General features: G+C 51.2%; 6 protein-coding genes across 6 annotated transcripts; 2 read left to right on the forward strand and 4 right to left on the reverse strand.

Annotated features, from left to right (window-relative positions):
* Positions 1-93: 93 nt before the first annotated feature.
* cpcC (putative protein kinase (Gcn2)) lies at positions 94-5,632 on the reverse strand. Its single transcript, XM_073765273.1, has 7 exons — positions 5,096-5,632; positions 2,989-5,037; positions 2,593-2,922; positions 1,532-2,534; positions 1,052-1,482; positions 557-1,001; positions 94-502 (listed from the first exon to the last, which is right to left on the reverse strand). The coding sequence occupies exons 1-7, from the start codon at positions 5,306-5,308 to the stop codon at positions 195-197; spliced, it is 4,779 nt and encodes a 1,592-aa protein (XP_073615498.1). The 5' UTR covers positions 5,309-5,632; the 3' UTR covers positions 94-194.
* A 53-nt stretch (positions 5,633-5,685) lies between these two features.
* Positions 5,686-8,380, forward strand: BDV17DRAFT_263186 (uncharacterized protein). Its single transcript, XM_073757878.1, has 2 exons — positions 5,686-5,825; positions 5,955-8,380. The coding sequence occupies exons 1-2, from the start codon at positions 5,786-5,788 to the stop codon at positions 8,087-8,089; spliced, it is 2,175 nt and encodes a 724-aa protein (XP_073615499.1). The 5' UTR covers positions 5,686-5,785; the 3' UTR covers positions 8,090-8,380.
* Positions 8,381-8,466: 86 nt separating this feature from the next.
* ppt1 (protein serine/threonine phosphatase PPT1) lies at positions 8,467-12,390 on the reverse strand (the record flags this gene model as incomplete). The annotated part of the gene is made up of 9 exons (XM_073760085.1): positions 8,467-8,697; positions 8,763-9,598; positions 9,664-9,776; positions 9,843-9,973; positions 10,030-10,072; positions 10,766-10,797; positions 10,858-11,588; positions 11,642-12,158; positions 12,238-12,390. The coding sequence occupies 9 exons, from the start codon at positions 12,388-12,390 to the stop codon at positions 8,467-8,469; spliced, it is 2,787 nt and encodes a 928-aa protein (XP_073615500.1).
* Positions 12,391-12,849: 459 nt separating this feature from the next.
* Positions 12,850-13,285, forward strand: spt4 (transcription elongation factor SPT4; the record flags this gene model as incomplete). Its single annotated transcript, XM_073760086.1, has 2 exons — positions 12,850-12,927; positions 13,004-13,285. The coding sequence occupies 2 exons, from the start codon at positions 12,850-12,852 to the stop codon at positions 13,283-13,285; spliced, it is 360 nt and encodes a 119-aa protein (XP_073615501.1).
* A 454-nt stretch (positions 13,286-13,739) lies between these two features.
* gatA (4-aminobutyrate transaminase gatA) lies at positions 13,740-15,412 on the reverse strand (the record flags this gene model as incomplete). Its single annotated transcript, XM_073760087.1, has 4 exons — positions 13,740-13,786; positions 13,847-15,009; positions 15,074-15,109; positions 15,162-15,412. The coding sequence occupies 4 exons, from the start codon at positions 15,410-15,412 to the stop codon at positions 13,740-13,742; spliced, it is 1,497 nt and encodes a 498-aa protein (XP_073615502.1).
* A 1,265-nt stretch (positions 15,413-16,677) lies between these two features.
* BDV17DRAFT_291300 (uncharacterized protein) lies at positions 16,678-18,127 on the reverse strand (the record flags this gene model as incomplete). The annotated part of the gene is made up of 4 exons (XM_073762112.1): positions 16,678-17,127; positions 17,183-17,507; positions 17,561-17,865; positions 17,927-18,127. The coding sequence occupies 4 exons, from the start codon at positions 18,125-18,127 to the stop codon at positions 16,678-16,680; spliced, it is 1,281 nt and encodes a 426-aa protein (XP_073615503.1).
* Between the last annotated feature and the right edge of the window lie 1,069 nt (positions 18,128-19,196).

Genomic DNA, 19,196 nt, shown 5'->3' on the forward strand with positions numbered 1-19,196 from the left:
AGTTTCTATTACTTCTTATTTATATGTATAATATCAGATGCCTGACTGCGTCATTGCCTTATTCTGTAAAGAGAGTTTGGGTATAAATTCGTGAAAAGAAGTCGCTGATGAAATCCACACATCGCTCCACATAACATTCATACACATGTCGCATACAACATACCACATAAGAACCCTACCGTATACGGTTATTCCTACTGCTCGTTTCCACTCCCTAGGTCGTAATACAGACACGACCCCGTCCGAAAGTTGTAGATGAAAGCGTTCTCTGAATTCTTGGCGCCTTCTCCCCGATATTCATTCGCCAGGTCAGAGAGTAAGTCGTGGACCTGACCCAGGTACTTTCTCTCAGTGAGGGGCGCATTTTGTATGACGGTGCGCCAGCTGTCAGGGTCAGATAAACGAGTCTCCCTTATAGCTTCGAGTAAGTCGTCACGAGTGTCTATAGCAGCGATTGGACCATTCCGAGCCTTTTCGACGACCTCTTGCGAACGCGTGAGAGCTGTAGTGGTCTTTGTTAGTGAAGGTCTGCCTTGTCTGTTGAGGCTGTGCTTACCTTGTTCCACAATATTCCTCCGGTTTGACTTCTTGCTTCTATGCTGTGAGACGAGAATGCGTACGTCGTTTGCTCGCTCGTTGATACCTGCGTTCGCTTCTGACTGGCTAGAAAGTCGACTATATCGCAGATTCTCTGGTGCTCCCTCGCGGGCGTTGCGTGCACGAATCTCGTTTCGAAGCCAGGGAATGAGCTCAGAGGCCCGTATATCTAGTTCTTCCTTCGGCACGAGAGACCGGACCTTGAAGCCTCGCTCCCTACTGTCCTGCTTTGCGATAACAATCCAGCTGTGGTTGCAGTCTCTGTACTTCGTGAGGAGTTCTTCGAGAGAGGACGCATCTACAGCCAACTCCGCGCTGATGTCATTGGACCAGAGATCTTGAGATAATTTGACTCCCATCTCACGCAATACCGTTGGGTCGAAGCTAGCGACAAGCACATCGCACTATGAAGGTGATTAGGAATCATCATTGCGGTCGAATTGGTTCAACTTACCCTCCTAGTCTTCCAGAAAGCTCCGACTTCGGCTTCCGGGTGCTTAAGATATGCTTTAGTAGGAGCTTTTATGTGTTCAATCATTGCAGAACTAAGCCTGTCCCAGCTTAAGTTGAAGCCAACAGCATGAGGCTGAGGGCCGTTTGTCGTCATGCCTGAGCGGAAATCCTGGACTAGAGAGTCGTAACGGCCCCCGGCCGCGAACACATCGCGTCGTTTGCCGTCGAAGATGCATTGGAAGAGTATGCTGCCCCGAAAGAACTTGTCGTTCAAGCTGCCTAAAGGACTGACGTAGACCTTGCGTTTTACCTCGAAGCCCTGCAAGAATGCCACCAGGGAATTGATCCTAGCAAAAATCGGTGTTAACCGCTCTGCGAATATTGTACCTTCCATAATAGCCCGCAGCCGCTTATGAGTCTGCTTCGGAGTGTCTGTAGCACATTAGTTTCTTATCTTCTCATAGTGTATCAGAGCCCGTACCCCTAAAATCAAACCTGGCAAGTTCATCAAGCGAAGTGGAAGCGACGCCGATTGCAGGTGAACGAAGGTCACTTCGGATCTTTTGCATAGAGTGCTTGCCAACGTTGAGCCTGCTCATGACCTCCTTTACTAGAGGAACCTGGGAAGGCTTTAGGCGACAAAACTCCATAATAAGCTGGAGCAGATCGGAGTGGTTTATCAAGAAACACATGGGGCTCGCCCTCAATGGTGGAAATTCTTCGATTATCTCATCAAGCACTTTTATTACCTCGGCCTCCTTCAAAGCCAGGTCAAGAGTGTTGCGGGAGACGATATCGAAGTCTACCTCCTTGTGGGTCCTCGGTTCACCGCCGTGAATAGTATCCCTGTAGACAGTGCCAAAAGCAAAGGTTTTCTCTAGCGAAGGGTCTTGTCGGGGAATTGCGCGTGCGTTTGGGAGAGTGAGATCAAATGGCAATTGAAGCATGTTCCCAGAAGCATCAAGAAGTCTAACAGCGCCATTGTTGTAATGTTGGGATTTTGGAAACAACATCTGTCTGGTTGTCTCTACCGCTCCATGTCTTCGAAACACCGACGTAAGCCTCTCCTTGACTAGGCCCTGCACTAAAAGTTCATTTGCTGCTGGACCTGCACGTGAATCCATGTCCCAGGTGATATCTTCGACCTTCTTCGGAGACTGAGAAAATATCGCAGAGAGGATTTTCTTGTAGTCCGGAGAACTAGGGTCAGAAAGCAAATGCATGATCGCGCGTCTGAACGTTTCTTCCTCAACCTGAAGCGGAATTTGACCACTATGAAGCAACTCTGAGGCAGAAGGGCGTTCCGCGGGATTGTGGCTAAGGAGCGATTCAATGATCTTGCCCTGGTCCACCTTCTCAGGGTCCTGAAATGTGCTTGGGAGTATATGGTGCTTTTCCCTGATAGCTCGCAGCGTTTGATCGCGCTCCATAAGTGTTGGCAGTGGATGACACATTTCAAAGAGAATGATACCCAACGAGTACATCTGGATAGATTAGCAACTGATCATCCGCCGCACTCAGCTATGAAGCTCATAAACTTACATCGACCTTTTCGTTGTAGTGGCCCGCAAATCCAGACTTCATTTCTGGTGCTACGTAGTAGGTAGTACCCAGGCTTCGAGTGAAATTGCCTTCAAAATCTGCAGCTGCAGAAGAGCGCACAGCTGTGGTGAATTGGCCACTAGTGGCTAGGCCAAAGTCTCCTATGCGAGGATTGCTCGCTGCGTCTATAAAGACGTTGTCAGGCTTGAGATCGCGGTGAATAATGCCATTACCATGAATATGAGTCAACCCATCGAGGATCTGACGGAATAGTCGCCATGACCGATCGACATCATCGTATAAGCCGTTTTTGATGAGGTCTCTAAGCGTCTATTCAGAGGCAGTGTCAGTTGTACTGTCACAAAACACGGGAAAGCACGCGCATGATGAACCCACATGTTTCTCGCAGTATTCCATTTGGATGTATAGCGCAGTGAGCACTGGCTTACCCTGCGAGCCCGATCTTACTCGACTTAATTCCTTGCCTGTGCCACTCTCGGTGCCAAAGGTTTCTGGTGTCGAGCCTTTCTCCTTCGTAGATACTGTTCCAGCGTCCTCGTCATCGCTATTCTCTGCGAACTCTATGTTGGGGTATCCGCTCGAACTGATGAAATCTAGACCACCTGTGGTGCTATACTCAAAGACTTCGGAATGAGCACTCCCAACGGAATCCCCGTCCGTGAACGAGAGGGCTTCCTCATCACGCTGGTCATAGTCCTCTTCAAGCCAAGCGGTATAATAACGAACCACATACGGATGATTCAGACGCGACAGGAGCATGATTTCTGAAAGAGTATCTTTCAGAGCAGCAGCAGATTTATGTGAGATTTTCTTGATGGCATAGAAACGACCGTCTAGTTTGTTCCGTGCTTTGACAACTTCACCAAAGCCACCTTTCCCGAGGCGTCCAGCCTCATCAAAATCCTGGTGATAGCGCGAGAATGAAGGAAAACCGCCGCTGAAAGATTCGAAGCGTGGGCGTCTTGATAGCGACATGGAGTTTGAGGTGTCCGTACGCACGATCAACGGACTATCAACCCGGAAAAACTCTGAAGGCTGCAACTGGAACGCGGTTGGTCTTTTCTTCGGATTCGGCCTGAAAAACTCCTGCAACAAGTCAACCAGCGGGGGCGACAAGTCAAGGCTTTCCGTCAGCGCATTTGCTGACGTATATCGTTGTAGCACATCCTTTCCGAAACCCATCTGAAGAAACACTATTCCAAGATCCCAGACGTCGGTCTTCATGGTTGGAGGAGAGCTTCCTTGCGTCAACTCTGGGGGAAACCAGAATGGAGATTTGGAAGCTGTGAGAGAACGTTTATTTTCAGCGGAATCGGGCAGAGCTTGTTCAATACTCGGAAGCAGCTTCACAATGGTGCCCCCAGTGGGATTTCTGAACAGCAGGACACGGCCGCAATGGATGTCACCATGGACGAAGCCGTGGCGGTGATAGTACTCCAGGGCCTCCAGAAGTTGTATGGTCCAGCTACGGAGCATCTCGACTGGGACTGTCCCAATGATGTCCATGAACTCGGAAAGCGATCCCTTGTTGGCATGTTCAACAAGCGCAAATACTGTCCAGACACTACCTTGGAATTCGCCGGAGTATAGTGGTGTAAGTATTTTGAACCCGATGAAGTCAACTAGATTCTGGTGACGGAGCCTCTTCAGACTTTCAAGCTTGTCCTCGCTCAACCGCATCTGCTCGCGGAAAGCTAGACTATCAGCTCCTTTTTCATTAATTGAAAGCTCCTTCAAGATGAGAAGAGGGGCACAAGGTCGGTTTTCTGAGACCATTGGCCTCACTATGAAAGTACTCGCGCCATGAGCTCTTTTCAACAAGGTCTTTCCATACACCGCGCGGAACACTAACGGGCCCTCGTCTGCACCGGTCATGATCAACGGTGGATCAAATGTGATCGCTCCGGGCAGAGTAGCGACTCCATCAACATCAGCTGTTGGATCCAATCCAGATGTCCTGCTTTTCCGGCGTGATAGTGCTTTGGTTCGCTTGCTAATCGCATCTTGGACCAGCTGCTTGAGTTCTAATTCCTCCCGCGCTGTGGCCGCTTGTTGCTTTCGAAGCTCTTCCTCCTTTGCACGCTCCGCTCGTTGAGTAGCTGCAGCTTCTTGGACCATACGCTCTTCCTCTAAACTCGGAAGATCCTGGTCTTGGGCTTGGGCTTCCGCCGCATCTTCAAGGATGTCCTGTATTGATACCGCCAATTCGAATATCATCTCTGAACCCAGAAGGGTCTTGGGTTTGTTTCGTAGAACATCACGAATCCTTGACTGTGCACCACGACGAAGGTCTTCCAGATTCTCTGCGGTGATGTTCGGGCATGTCTTTGGATATGTCGTCGGCAACTCGACTAGCAAGTCTAGTCGGACATCGGCGTTAGAGGAGGCTCGCAGGTGAAGCTTGAACGAAACTTCCGACGATTGCTACTTGACATATTAGTGTTCAGGGTTTATATGAATCGAGCAATGATTGGTCACTCACATGCCATGCAGACCGCCGGTGCTGTACTTCTTCAAAGTCATCGCCATATATTGAGCGAAGAGCCTCGACCTCGTTCTGGTGTATTTCTTGGTAGTTCGTTGGGGCCACTACTGGCGAGGCAAGTGACACAGGATCCGGGAAAAACTGCTTCTTCTCCGCCCGGGGAGAGGCATTCTTGAGGGCATTTGCGGGCTTCTTCTGGTGGTGAGGCATAGCGGGGCGCTGGGCGGTGAGATAGGAGCTCTGATAAACACCGGATGGTTTGATGGTCTTCGTCACGAGTAGCAGTGACAAAGATGCAGCCGAAGCTGCAGCCCTCTATAGCTCGAGATTGGACATTTCTGAGCTGAAGAAACAAACAAGATGAAGGAGAAACTGGGCAAGAAAGCGGACTTTCAACACCAATTGGGCATTGACTGAGAGGGGAAGAAAGTTGGATAAAAGAGCGGTCGATCGAACTGCCACGCCAATCAGTGGATCCCCAATGCAAGCTTGCTCGCCCCGTTGTTGTTCCGCCACACCGCCCTGGCAGTATCCTCGTGCGGAGCCCAGTGTAAACAAAGCGCGATGCACGTCTGTCCACGTCAACCCCGTCACCCAGCATCTCCGCTCGCTCGCCAATGGTGGCTCCATTATGATGCGTATCTCACCTTGTTTGGTCGTCTGAATAAGTTTGTTTTCGCAGGCATCATGATGGGCTGGATGGGTGGTCAGGGCGACCATGCCGCAGGTGCGTGTCTATACTATTTCCCCAGAAAGCGCCGCATTACAGCGCCCGCGTTCAAACTCGTTTCGCAAATGCAGAATCACTCCATTTCGTAGCCGCTGGGTGCTGACTTATTTATCCCTTGCCCCCTAGATGATTCCAAAATTATGGAGCCTCCAGAAACCCCTGCCCCGATGTTCGCGCTTCGCGCGTTCCAGAGCGCTTTGTTTGGAACGCCCAAGGCCGACGATGAAGACAACACCAACGCTCACCTCAAGCTGAAGGATCAAGCCCATAACCGCCAATTGGACGGAAACAACATCTCACAGAAGCCGGCCGAGCGCAAAGGGGACAATTCAAACGCCACCGCGGTGGACATTGATCTCGCGGTAAACGCGATGGCGTCTCCGACAAAAAGTATTCTTATGACACCTGGTACCGTATCAAACCGACGCAAGACCGTTTCCTTTGGAGAAGGCGTAGTCGACAATGAGCGCAAACGCGACGATATCTCAAATAAGCCCGTGAAGACCCCAACACCCGTCTCGGGAAATATCAGCAGTCAGTGGTCGTCGGGTTCATCTGAAGGGAAGCGAAGCAAGCTCACCCAAGCGCTGATGGATTCTCGTGAAAAACCATCCAATACGCCTAGAAATACTCAGAAGTCGGACGAAAGCCACTCAACAAAATTCAATTTCAAAGCCGAAGCGTCAGCACAAGAGGGCGATAACGAAGACACGATCAATATGAATGAGCCACGCTCTCGGTCTGGCAAATACTGGAAAGCGGAATTCGACAGCTACAGGTCCAAGACAGCTCTGGAAATTAGGAGGCTCATTCAGTACCGCTCAGCCGCGAAGACATACGCCAAGAAGAAGGATGAGGAGGCCTACCGCCTAGCTGCGAAATTGAAGGACGAAGAGCTCAGAGTGGAAGAGATGGAACGTCACGTAACGCAACTTGCCTCCACGATGGTCGCGGAAAATACACGCGCGGATAAAGAGCAACTGGTTCAAGACCTCACAAAACAAACAGCTCTAGCGCTGCAGTACAAACATAAGGTCAGCCTACTGCGTAAGGCTCTGGAGCAGCAGGGTGTTGTTGGCGACGAAATAGAGGATATCAGCGGCTCATCGGAATCCGGTACTCCTTCCAATGAGACATCGGAGGCTTTGCAAAAGTCCCAGCACGCGCTAGCCGAGGCGAACGCAAAGATTGAGGAGATGAAGCAGCAGCAGCCCAATTTTGAGAAACTCAAAGGTCTCGCTCTTAGCTCCGAGCAAAAAGCGTCGGAATTGGAGAAGGAAAACAAGATGCTCAAACATACACTTGCCCGCTTCAAGCAAGAAGCATCGAAATACGAAGGTCGCCGCAAAGAAAGAGAGGCGAGGCTGAAACAGCGGGAGGCCAAGTTGGAAACGCGGATCCAAGAGTACCGCGAACGGCTGAAGTCAACGACTCAGCAGCATCGAGAGCAGGAAGAAGGTCTGAAAGCGTCATTCGATGAAGAGCGTCGCCATATGCAGGAGCAGATTGACGTCCTGAAGACCAAATTGCGAGCCTTTGAGAGCGTCACGGAGATTAGGGCGCGACCTCGCGCAGACAGTTGCAAAGATCATAGTGGCGTCCAAGTACTAGACTTTAGCCTCACCAGTCCTCAGAAAGAAGACCGCGATGAAACCGAAGAAACCGAACAACCACCTAGTCCGAGTCCCCGCGGCAAGAATCGTCGCATTCTTGGGATAGAAAGTGACCTAGCAGACCAAGAGTTGAGAAACGCAATGAGGGAGATGGGCATTCAAGATATCGATGGGAAATTCAACGATATAGGTATCTCCCCGCTCAGAAAATACAAGGCTCCTCGCTATCAGGACGATACCGACATCATCCCACCTTCTTCGCCTCCTGAGTTGCCAATAGTCGAAGATACATGGACCGGCACAAACAATCGACGCAACCTAGAGAAACTCCACTCCCACCAACCATCGCGCGTAACGAATTCCCTCCCCAGCCGACGACTACATATAAACGATAGTCATCAAATCCAGCCAAACCGCCTCCGGTCGCGACACTCAGCGACCAAATACAGCCTCGATGCCTTGTCCTCACTACCAGATGCGTACCTTATCGACCGTGCTAAAAGACGGCAAACTGTTACCGCTGCACCGCGCGACCCACTGTCTGTTGAGCGCAAAATCGCGGCCCAGGCGCGCCTTAAGCGGAAGGACGAGTCCCGGAAGGGTAGACATGATGGCAAGGAAAATTTGCGGACAGCGGTTAGAGCTTAGATAGTTTTCTGGTCAATTATTTTTCTGTTAATTATCCAATCGCTTGGCGGTGATGGCTGGCTGTCGATTTGATTCTGGTTTGGCGTGCATTTGGTTGGTATCCTTTTGTATGTACCTTTGGTTGGCGTGACTTGACTGCTTTCTTGTTTCCTTGTTTTGCTATACCCTCACCAGGAGACTCATTTAGAATCCAAGCAGTCGGGCAAATTGAGATGTGTCTTTTTTCTTGATTGTGGAACCATGGTTTCTCTAGTTTGAATACCTTCTATCATTATCTTCAACGTTCATAAGTATATTTATATTCGGCGTCTAAGCATAATCCCTTCTATCTATCATCTATCATAGTCTCATTCAAACCCTTGAACTTTCAAATCAAGTCAGATCTTCCCATCACTAAACGAGATAACCGCCCATTTCCCGCTCCACGCCCACTCGCGCCCGCCCGTATTCTTGCCAGGGTAGACCTTGCGCAGTTCCTCGTCCTTACCAGGCGGTAGGCCAACGACGACATCGGCTTTACAGGTACGGAAAGACATGATGCGGAGACCGGAGTGAGGTCCCAAGGGTCCAATGGCTTTGTCGAAGGGGGTTGTGGGGTTCCATTGGGCCTGGAAAAGGGAGTGTTAGTTAGTGCCTTGTTATGTGAGTTGGGTGAAATAATGGGGGACATTACATCGTTGGTCAACTTTCGGTAGTTGAGGTCACCCTTGAACAGGACGAGTTCAGCCTGTTTCAGGTCCTCCATGAGGTCTGGTGCGAGGTGCGGCAGACGCCAGTAGCTGCCACCGGTAGTCCAAAACGGGTGAGGGCGAATAATCAGCTTGCCCTCTGCGTGGAAGTGGCTCCACTGGTCGAAGAGGAACTTGACCTCCTCAAGCTCCTTCTCGGAGAGCGGGACGTGCTTCTTTCCAGACTCGTCGGGGGCGGTGTAGAATGCCTGGGGGTCGGCGATGGCCTGGATGAGGTCCTGGAAGTCGCGGGGGACGACGTCCGACACGAACCAGGGGATGAGCTTGGGATGGAGGACGACTGTTGTTGCGATCCCGGAGGACAGGAGGTATCCGGCGAGAATGAGGTCGACGAAGAGCTCGAAGCCGGCGTTGTCGAGGACTATGTCTACGCGGCGCTCGTGGTTCTTCTTCTCTATCTTGGCTTGTCTGAGGACGTTGAACGCTGCAGGTAGATCGTTGACGAGGATGTTCTTCTCTGCTGACTTGCGAGCTTGGGCGCCTTGCAGCTCCTGGATATCTTCGTATGAGAGGTTTGTCAGAAGGGAGAGGTCTGTAGCATTTCCCCAGAGACAAATCTCGCACATCTCCGAAAAGACGAGGCGGTCGGTTTCTTCGGTGTTGTTTCCCTTCTCTGCCTCAATAGCGAGCTCCTTGTATCTGTTGGCCAGTTCAAGCACGGCAGGTCGAGAAGACTTGAAAGTGGACATCTTTTGGCGGGCAAAGACATCGTAGTTCTTCCAGTGTGTCGACCGACCAAAGAGGGTTGCAATGCGTCTGTCTGTTTCCTTCTGTTAGTTTCATGAATACTCTTGCCAACTATTATCTGCTGTTACTTAGTCTTACACATATAACATTCCGACCAAAGCCACGACACATTGTGCCACTTGGGATTGCCACGTTCTTCCAATTCCTCGTTGAACTCCTCGATGCCGGGCCCGCCATCTTCAGGGAGAGGACTGTCGCAAGTCACATCGTTCAGCACCGTGACCAGCATATAGAGGAGGTTTGTAATAAAAGCTCACTTTATCTGCCTATCATGTTGAATCTCATATTTGAGCTTCGCCAGCTCCTCAATGATAGTTTTTCCTTCCTTGCGCTTCTCCTCTTCTGTGACGTCGGCGACAGAGCGATGAAGGTCGTCAATGGCACCAGTCTAGGTCAGATTCCTGTTAGAGGCCGTATATGTACTCAGTGCAATCGTAAGCTTACCAGAATGACAGGCCATCTGTCGTTGACGGACTGATACCCAAAGCTGGTCGGGTCTGAGGTGAGAGATGAAGCTGTAATGGCGCGGGGTTAGTCCGACTATCTGGAGAGCAATGGGACAGCGACACTCACGGATCTTGGGGTCGAATTCCATGTTGGGTGTAAGTCGAGTAATTCTATGATGGGAAGAAGTATAGAAGAGGAAGAAGAGGCGAGAAGGCGTGGGCAGAATAATAATAATGCGGACAAGGTACGCAATGATCAGTAATAATAGTGGGGTTTGCACAGCTGGCGGGGCCGGCGGGGCGGGAATCCAACTCCGTCTAGGCTCCGCGGGTTCGCCGACAATATAATCAACGACATCATACTCGACAATCCGGTTGACGAGAGACATTATATCATTGATCATACAAACTACGAAGCTGACAAGCGCACTCCTACTAGTTCCGAAACAGATCTTGAACTCATCAAAACCCTCTCCCATGTTCAAAACCAAGGCTTCACATTCTATCCGTTAAGACACCATGAAATGGAAGAAGATGCTCCCTATGATAGATTGTTCCGCTATGCAAAATTGGAAATTCATAAAGCGACGTATCGAGCGCAGTCATATACCGAGACATCCACCCAAAAAGCGGACAAGCGAACTGTGGCGCGCTTGCGAGACCATGATTGTTCCGGCTGGTACGGTAGTCAATGGTTCCCCACGCCATACTCCAAGAAGACGTGTCTTGCTCACATCATAGACATCAGTGAGCTCTGAGCATAGGCCTGGAAATTGTCAGTATCTCATTCATGATATTGCGGATCAGAAAGATTTTAAAAACTTACCATCGGCTTGATGTCCGGGTGAGGCACCGCCTCGAAGACCTGGTACTCAAGCTTAAGCTCCGGCCCAATCTTGATGAAGGCACCCTTGTTCTCTGTCGTGTCGCAGTACTTGGGAGCAGAGAACACCGTAATACAGCGTCCATCGTGCTCAACCTCGTATCCGTTCATGCGAACCTCGTGCGAACGGATGATGGCTTCCAGTCCGTTGTTCTCACAGAAGCGCTTGGTAACATCCGGGCCAAATTGAAGGCCTACACCTCGCTTGCTAGGCCCACGGCCAGGCTCCGTCTGGGGATCAGTCCAGAGCATCTCCATCATCAACCCTTGCTGCCCGGGTTGCTTCTGGCCGTGACGGTTAAGCTTCCGGATATCATCCAACGTCGTCTTGTCGTTAGAGAATAGACCACCGTGGAGAACAAGGTACTTGTTGCCGATTAACGTAGCCAAAGGCAGGGCTGAGAATGACTCAGAGAAGACCTTGAACATCGTTTCGTTGTATTTGGCCCTGCATTCGCCTTCGAAGCCGTATACCTTGTTCATGTCGTCGGTCTCGTGGTTTCCGCGGTTCAGGAAGATGCCGTGTGGCCGCAACCACTTGTATGCATATAAGAGGAGAGCAATTTCGGTAGACCACGATCCACGATCCACAAAGTCGCCGTTGAAGAGGTATGCATGCGTGTCGGTTGGGTATCCATTGAGGCGGAAGATCTCCAAGAGATCAAAGAATTGTCCTGCATCTGTCAGCCAAATCCAGTCCCAAGGAAGGAGCGCCTGCAGAACCTACCATGGGTATCACCGCAGACAGTCAACCTCTTCCCCTCGTCTACCCCAATCTCAACCATAGTCGGCTCAGCATAGACAAGGTCCCTGACAGCCTTGACGATCTGGAATGCATATTTTCGGTGAATCTTCTTCCCCTTCTTGAACCTCTCAATCATATCGTCGATGAAGTCTTGCGTCATCTCCGATCCCAGCCGCACACCATCATACCCATCGTCTACGGCAATCGCATCAATATCCAAACTCTCAAAGGCAGAGGGTGGGTCCGCCACCTCAATTGCCTTCTCAAACTCCAGCCGCCGTACCAATTTCTCGCATTCTGTCAATTTTAACTTTGCGTCGCGGTTTCCGGGTTCGCGCTTCACCACGGCTTTGAAATCTTTCATCGCCTCGCGGTAGTTCAGAATCGCACTGTTCGCCAGCGCTCGCCGCCAGTATGCCTTGATGTAGTTCGAGTCGAGCTCGAGCGCCTTGGTGGCGTCCGCCACCGCAAACCCATATGCTTCGAGTTTGATATGGCACTAGGGATACACAATCACATGGTCAGCCCATTTGCCTCACTTCCATGGGCCTCCGACAAGTTGAGCATCACCAACGTACCTGAGCGCGGTTGCTGAAGAACGACGGATCCTTGTCATACTTCTCAATCGCCTGCGTATAGAAATCGACGGCGGTCGGCCATTCATGCTGAACAAAGGCTTTGTTTCCCTGCAGCTTCAGCGCAGTGGCTGCCTCGGCATCCTGAGAAGCCATCGTGAAGTGGGAATCCGTCGAGTCGTGAGCGGGGTTGCTGGAGGGGTTTTCGGCAAGAGAGCACGAGAGCGAAGAGGCGCAACGAGGGCGTGTTAAGAAACTCGGGCTCAGAAGTGAAAGAAGGAAAACGACAGTGAAAGAAAGAAATATGGACTACCGGAGAAAAGAACAAAATGCTAGCTGCGTCAAAAGAACGCACCTGTAGGTCGCTTGAGGCGACAGTCCAAAAGTTGGGGCGCTTTTTGATGGGCGATTGCTCCGGTCTTGGCATTTGCCGCACCGGATTAGGTTCGAGAAGCATCGGCCAGGGAACAAGCAAGACCCTGGCTTTCAACAGCAGAACCTCATCCTTCCTCGCCGACACCTGCACTAGGCTGGAGCTGCCACCTGCTAAGTCAACGCGAAACCTTTCCCAGGACCGAATTCTCTCCTCCACCACAAATTCCGCGCCTCAGCTCCATGTCCTTCTACGTCGCACCCAGCCAGCAGCGCACCCTCCGCGCCTGCATGGTCTGCTCCCTTGTCCAGCTACACAGCGTGAGGCTCACCAGCCAGATTTATTACCCTCTTCAAACCCAACAGTAATTTCAACTAACCCACCTTTTTCTCTTAGAAATTCATGCGCGAAGGCTGCCCCAACTGCGACGAAGTCCTCGGCCTCCGCGGCAACAACGACAACATCCAAGAATGCACGTCGCAGGTCTTCGAGGGCCTAACGACAATCAACGACCCAGGCACAAGCTGGGTAGCTCGCTGGCAGCGCCTGGACAGTTATGTCCCCGGCACGTATGCGGTTAAGGTTACGGGGTCGCTTCCCACCGAGGTGATTGGGCATTTGGAGGACGCGGGGATTAAGTATATTCCTAGGGATGGGAGCTCGGTTGAGGAGGAGTGAAACCGGAACCAGGGCCAGCGGAGTGGGCTACGGCGTTTTGTGAACAAAAGGGAATAGCGAGGCATAGTCGTGATCATGCTAGACAGACAGAGAACAGAACACAAGATACCCGTTTTTCTGTGTCTCTACGGATATGGATACTATTCGCACACAATCGGAGTTTATGGATTTGGGAGCTAGATAGTCATTATTTATACGGGCAATTATATGTTTTTCGGCGCTGGTTCTTTTAGTTGTTTCGCTAGGAAGGGCTATGGAGCCAGATAATTGGTATCAATAGGCGTTTAGCCTTGATAGCTGAATTCTGCTATATAGCATTATCAGGATCTTGAACATAAACTCTTGTATAACATCATAAGAAAACGCAATATAACCTGGTTCCAATTTACCAATATAACGCCGAAACAAACGTTGCACAAAGATCATAAAACCACCAGCATAGTTTACCCATTGCTTACAGCTGCTTGATGATCTTCTCGATGCTCTCGAGGAGGATATCAGCTGCGGCAGGTTAGCCAAGTTCTAATTCTGTTGAGTATGTTGACAGGATGGAGGTCTTACCATGGTGCTTCTGGAAGATCAGCATAGGACGGAGACGAACAGCGTTCGCGCCGCTTCCACCAATGTTGATACCGACGCCCTTACCCTTGACCAGGAACTCGTCGCGCTTAGGCGTATCCCAAGCAATGAATGTACCCTGGCCCTTACCACGCAGGTTCTGGAGGTGCTCCGGGTACTGCTGAGCTAGGCGCTCGAGGCCAGAGAACAGGTAAGCACCCGTCGCAGCGGTGTTCTCGACAAGAGACAGGCGCTCGATTTCCTCGATGATGCCGCGGAAGATCAGGGCGCGGGAGGGGTCGCCCATCCAGGTGTTGAACTGGCGGTAGGGCTTGTTGGGGCGGAGGGCTGGGTTGCCGAAGTAGTAGCCGGCTGTTTGGGCCTTCTTTGAGAAGGTGACCATGTCCGGTGGGGTCTGGAGGTTCCAGTGGTCGTGGGCCCAGAATTTGCCGGTTGCGCCGACGCCGGTTTGGACTTCGTCGACGATGAAGAGGACGTTGTTGCGTTTGGTGATTTCGCGGAGGCCCTGGAAGAAGGCGGGGGAGGCGTGGTTGTCGCCGCCTTCGGACTGGATGGGCTCGACGATGATGGCGGCGACGGGGTTGTGCCATTCTTTGATGAGGCGCTCGGCTTCCTGGAGGCAGCGTTGCTCCTCTTCGGCGTTCTCTTTGGCGAACTCCTCAAGAGGGTACTTCAAGGAGGGGAAGGGAGCCTGGGGCCAGTCGAAGGCGGGGATATCGACCTTGTGGATGGGCTTGCTGCGGGTTGTAGACAGACTTCCGAAGAGACGGCCGTGGAAACCAGCCTTGAAAGACATGATAGACAGCTGAGGAGATCCAGGAGTCTGGTTGATCATGCTAGACTGAAGCTCTTCCTCGGTGAATTCCTTCTCGGGACCGCCACGCTCCTGTTGACGCTTGTACATGAAAGCGGCCTTGTAGGCAGTCTCGTTGGCGTCAGAGCCAGCCATGGCAGTGAACACCTGGTCCAAACCCTTGGGAGCGACCTTGAGGATACCAGTCTTGAGGATGCGAGACCAATCGTGGGAAGGGAAGTTGCCGAGAGCTGGTCGGTTGATCAAGGAGGTAGCCATCTCAGGCGAAGCTGCGACCTTCTGGAGGTGGGGGTTGTTGTAACCGACGGGGATAGAAGCGATCTGGGCATAGCTGTGCTCTGTAAGTCTCGCGAGATCATATGTATTTAAATGTCAGCTTGCAATTGACCACATACACATCAAGTAGAAGGTTTCCGTCAAGATCGGCAATACTGCTTGCTGTCAGTTTTGTGAACCCCCTTCGCGCGGGGTAGATAGACGTACTAGTTTCCGGTCGACTTGGTGTAATCAGCGAGCATGTTCAAGCTGCGGACATCAAAGACCTCGTTGAGCTCTGCGGCAGCAGCCTTGTTCTTGGGGCCAGGAATGGCCGTGGCCAGCTTCGGAGCAGCAGGCTCATTGGAGAAATAAGGCTTCTCCGCAGCACGACGCTGAGGGGTAGTTGTAATGGTGCGGACAGCTGCGAGACGAGCGGAAGCTCGCAGCTTGAAGCCGGAGCGCAGAACACCGGCCATTGTGTGGATTAAAGAAGAATTAGAAATTGAGAGGAGAGAGCTAGAGGGGAGGCAACTGTGATGAAAGAAGGCCTTGATTGAGTGGACGCGATAAGAGCGGAGATAAGAGCTGTCAAGCTCGTGCAGCGATCGCTCGGCCGGTGGAGGACAAAAAGCAATGAACAAGAGATGCAAAATAAGAAGATACAATTGAACCAACCTCAGAATCCAAGAGAGAACTGCCAGGAATGCGCCCTCTTATACTGTGCGGAAATAGTGGGATGCGCCGTTGAGAGCACTGCGGCGGAGATCGAAGCTCTGACTGCTTCGGCGATAACAGCCAATCAGACGTCATCAGCACACCGAACATTATCCAGATCTCCAAAAGCAACGAAGCTATTGATAACAGCTTCGAATCTTCTTTACCTCTCTAGTGCGGTCAGTCCCACCCTCGGCGCGCGTGCCATTGAAGTTCCCTTTCCTAACTCCGAAGCAACAGTAGGCCGCCGAGCCTGCGCGGAGTTGCGGTGCTAATGCTGTGACTGCTGTCATCAGATCGTCTAGTTCGGGGTTCGGAACCAGCTGCCTAAAGGATTGCTGCAGTTTGACGCGGGGAGGGCTCGATAAACCGCATTCCATCTTAGGGTAACACGACCACCTTAGGTACCAACTGTACGCACTGAATACTTGTCAGAACTAGATCCGGTATATGTTTTTCGCAGGTCAACACCAGAGCTACAGTACTGGTAGGTCCGACGAAGTATAAATTTAAGCTTCGCATGGCAGCCATTCAGACGGACCCTTATGCTCTAAAACATTGCGAGTTGTACAATGCGCTCATCAAGCCCTAATTTGCAGGCATGTCTCGGTCCATAACCACAGCTAGTAGTAGTTCGTCAGCATACGAACTGTAAAGATACCTACTCTATTACTCGCTAGCCAAGTAGGAGTTTCAGCGTTAGTGTGAACCCGTCGAATCTTGTGCCTGTTCCAGAACTCGATTCGGCGATGGGTAAGTCGGGGCGCGCTTGGCTCGCTCACACCCCTGCAGTGGGTTGCAGTCGGCCCAGACTCAGAGGCAGCCTTCATGTGAAGATGACGAAGGGGCTACGATGCGCTCGCGATATTCCGCGTATGCAAGAGCCGCAGATCAATTCTAAGTCGTTATAATTACTTTCCATTGTTATATCTCTCCGCCCAAACCACCTCGTAAAGTCATATAAGATATGGAACGTAAGAGAAGGTGAGTATAAACGACAAGAAAGAAAGGTCAAAGAGTGGCTAGATTAATCAGATTCGCGAGCACGCCTAGGTGGCACGTCCCTAGTCTCAGTTCGGATTATCGTCGTCGATGGCGACACCGACCTCACACTATCATCGTGTATGAGATGCACCTCGTCAGTTGCCACGGGGCTCTGAGCCCGGGGAGAGGAAATAGTGTAGTCATTTCCAATGGTGTGATTTAGAGAGCGAGTCTCGCTGTGTGTCTCCATCTCCACGGTTCTGATTACTTTCATGTGTTCGTGGGGTACCTTAGCGTTGAGACTGAAATGGCGCGAGTCTCTGGCCTCCTTGGATTGTCCTGTCAACGACCGTAATTTCCACGAGTGCTTCGACTCCTTCGATCCCTTAAAGTTGTTTTGGCGGTTGGAATCATAGGGGTAGGCGGCGGTGTCGAGGATACGGGGGAGGCAGAAGTTTACGAGGGGTCGTAATGCAGGAGCCGAGGCGCAGATCTGGAGTGATAGATGTTAATTGGTGCTTCGCGACAATGGAGATAGGCCCACGTACCAGGCCGAGATTGATTTCAACTGTTGCTGCGAGCAGGATAGGCCACCCTTCCCAAGTGGTGTCGTAGGAGGCAATCATACTCTTCCAAACATAGACTGTCCGTATTGCGCCGGCAACATCGACGACAATCCCCAGCCCAAATATAGCCATCACGGCCAGGCGCTGCCGAGTGGGCATTTTCAGTTTCCAGATCAATGGCATAGGGAGGATAGTGGTCAAGACATCGGTGAAGATGTTGATAGTACTAGCAGAGAACACTATTGCACCATCATTGAGACAGGTATGAGGGTACTGCGGTTCTAGGTCCCAGTATGCATGTATCGGACTTTGAAGAATTAGACTATCTGATCATTTGAAATATTGGAGACGAGCACTCACCGGCACTGGAAAATACTAAAAAGTATAAAGAGAGCGCTCGAGATGACCACAACAGCGATACCCACCAGCATGGCAATGTTATACACCGAGTAGATACCCTTTTTCCCTACAATAAGTAGGCGCTTGCAGAACCATAATAAGGAGATCTTAGTCAATGAGCAAGCTAGGGAAAAGAGGATTTGGAAGGTGAGGTTCAGTTTAGAGACCATCGGTATCCATTCCAGCGGCACGTCCCAGATGTGTCTGGTCCAGCCCCATTGCTCAGTCGCTATACAGACAATAACGGCCATGCCAATCGTGAAGCCCTGGACTTGGGTTAGTGTGCTAGGGCTTGATTGATGGTACCTGTGTGTCAGAGCAACGTACCAATGCAAGAACAATTAGAATATCATCCAGTCCCGCAGTGCACGTAATTCTTAAGCGAGTCCAGACGCGCAGCGCGGTTATGATGGTGGATATGATCATGAAAATGATGCTCGCAATGAGCACAGCGTTCCCGCGATGGACAGGATCATGGTAATTAGGCGTGGGCCACGTGAGTAGCACATCGATGGGAGGGAGTTTCATTTTAATGATCGATAACTAGGTCGTTTTGATGCACTGTGCAGAGGAAAGGCTCAGGTAGGGCAGGGTGGGCAGCGAGGGTACTTGCCCCGGACACGTTATTGTCGGTTGGGTTCAAGTATCAGGAGAGCAGGGTGCGTGGATGTCGCGGTCAATTCAACGCATTGTCAAAAAGAATGAAGTGACGGGGAGAAGTCCCGAAATTTCAAGTCTAGCAGCCGAAACAGAAAGAAGAGCCGGGCATATCAACGTTTATTATACCTTCTCCCTGTTCCGTCATGTCTGGCACCTGCATAAACTGGGCATACTTGAAGCCACTGCGAAGATGCCCGGAATTGGAGGAAACTCAATAGCGCATCGAGGATCCGCGGGTGTCTAACAGGGTGATGAGCAGATGTGCTTATACATTTTGAGGTCATGATGTAGTATCAATTGCTGATTTCGGCGGCATTATCAGATGAGGATCCGACAACTCGAGGATATTCCCTCCAATAAACACACCATCTACACCTCCACTGATTTGCCGCCGCGATGGCAGTTACTACTCTTAGTAAGCACCATGCCTATCACTGCTGTCTCGAACGCAGCCTGGATCGTTGCGAGCTGTGCTAGGTAGATGGGGGGTCCCGTAAGAATCACTCTTATCATGCCTGGGACGAGTATAATAATGCTGTGCGCACGGGCGCATTATCGATCTGTATCCCCGGTTGCTGCAAGTCTGGTACAACGAGTTCGTTAGCCGAATAATTTTGGCGACCTCCAAGGGGAGTCTCCGGGTCTGATTTGATCAGGCTGTTGAGCCGGTGCGTAACCAGGGTCGCAGATTCTGATACTTCAGTGGACCAGGGTCATGGGCCTGAAGCCGAGGAGGCGAGCCAATGAAAAAGACAATGGAAATCAGCTGGGAAAAGGGTTTGAAATGTGGTTCGCCAAACAGGGACTTCGCAGTGTGTGCGAACTCCTGAATCGTTCCTGAGCAGTGCAGTCAGTGGTTGCTGACTCGCAGCTACCCCGCGTCAATAGTCGCAGCCCTTATACGTGTGTAAATGATTTAAATAGATGGACGGATGAT

Source organism: Aspergillus undulatus (genome assembly GCF_047715775.1).
Source record: "Aspergillus undulatus strain CBS 261.88 unplaced genomic scaffold BDV17scaffold_24, whole genome shotgun sequence".
NCBI classification, from domain to species: Eukaryota; Fungi; Ascomycota; class Eurotiomycetes; order Eurotiales; family Aspergillaceae; genus Aspergillus; species Aspergillus undulatus.

Coding starts and splice junctions, on each gene's coding strand:
- BDV17DRAFT_263186 (XM_073757878.1), top strand. CDS start 5,786: ATGATGGGCTGGATGGGTGGTCAGGGCGACCATGCCGCAG. Junction 5,826..5,954: donor TCAGGGCGACCATGCCGCAG/GTGCGTGTCTAT, acceptor CTTGCCCCCTAG/ATGATTCCAAAATTATGGAG.
- cpcC (XM_073765273.1), bottom strand. CDS start 5,308: ATGCCTCACCACCAGAAGAAGCCCGCAAATGCCCTCAAGAATGCCTCT. Junction 1,483..1,531: donor TGCCAGGTTTGATTTTAGGG/GTACGGGCTCTG, acceptor AATGTGCTACAG/ACACTCCGAAGCAGACTCAT. Junction 503..556: donor GAGGAATATTGTGGAACAAG/GTAAGCACAGCC, acceptor AGACCACTACAG/CTCTCACGCGTTCGCAAGAG.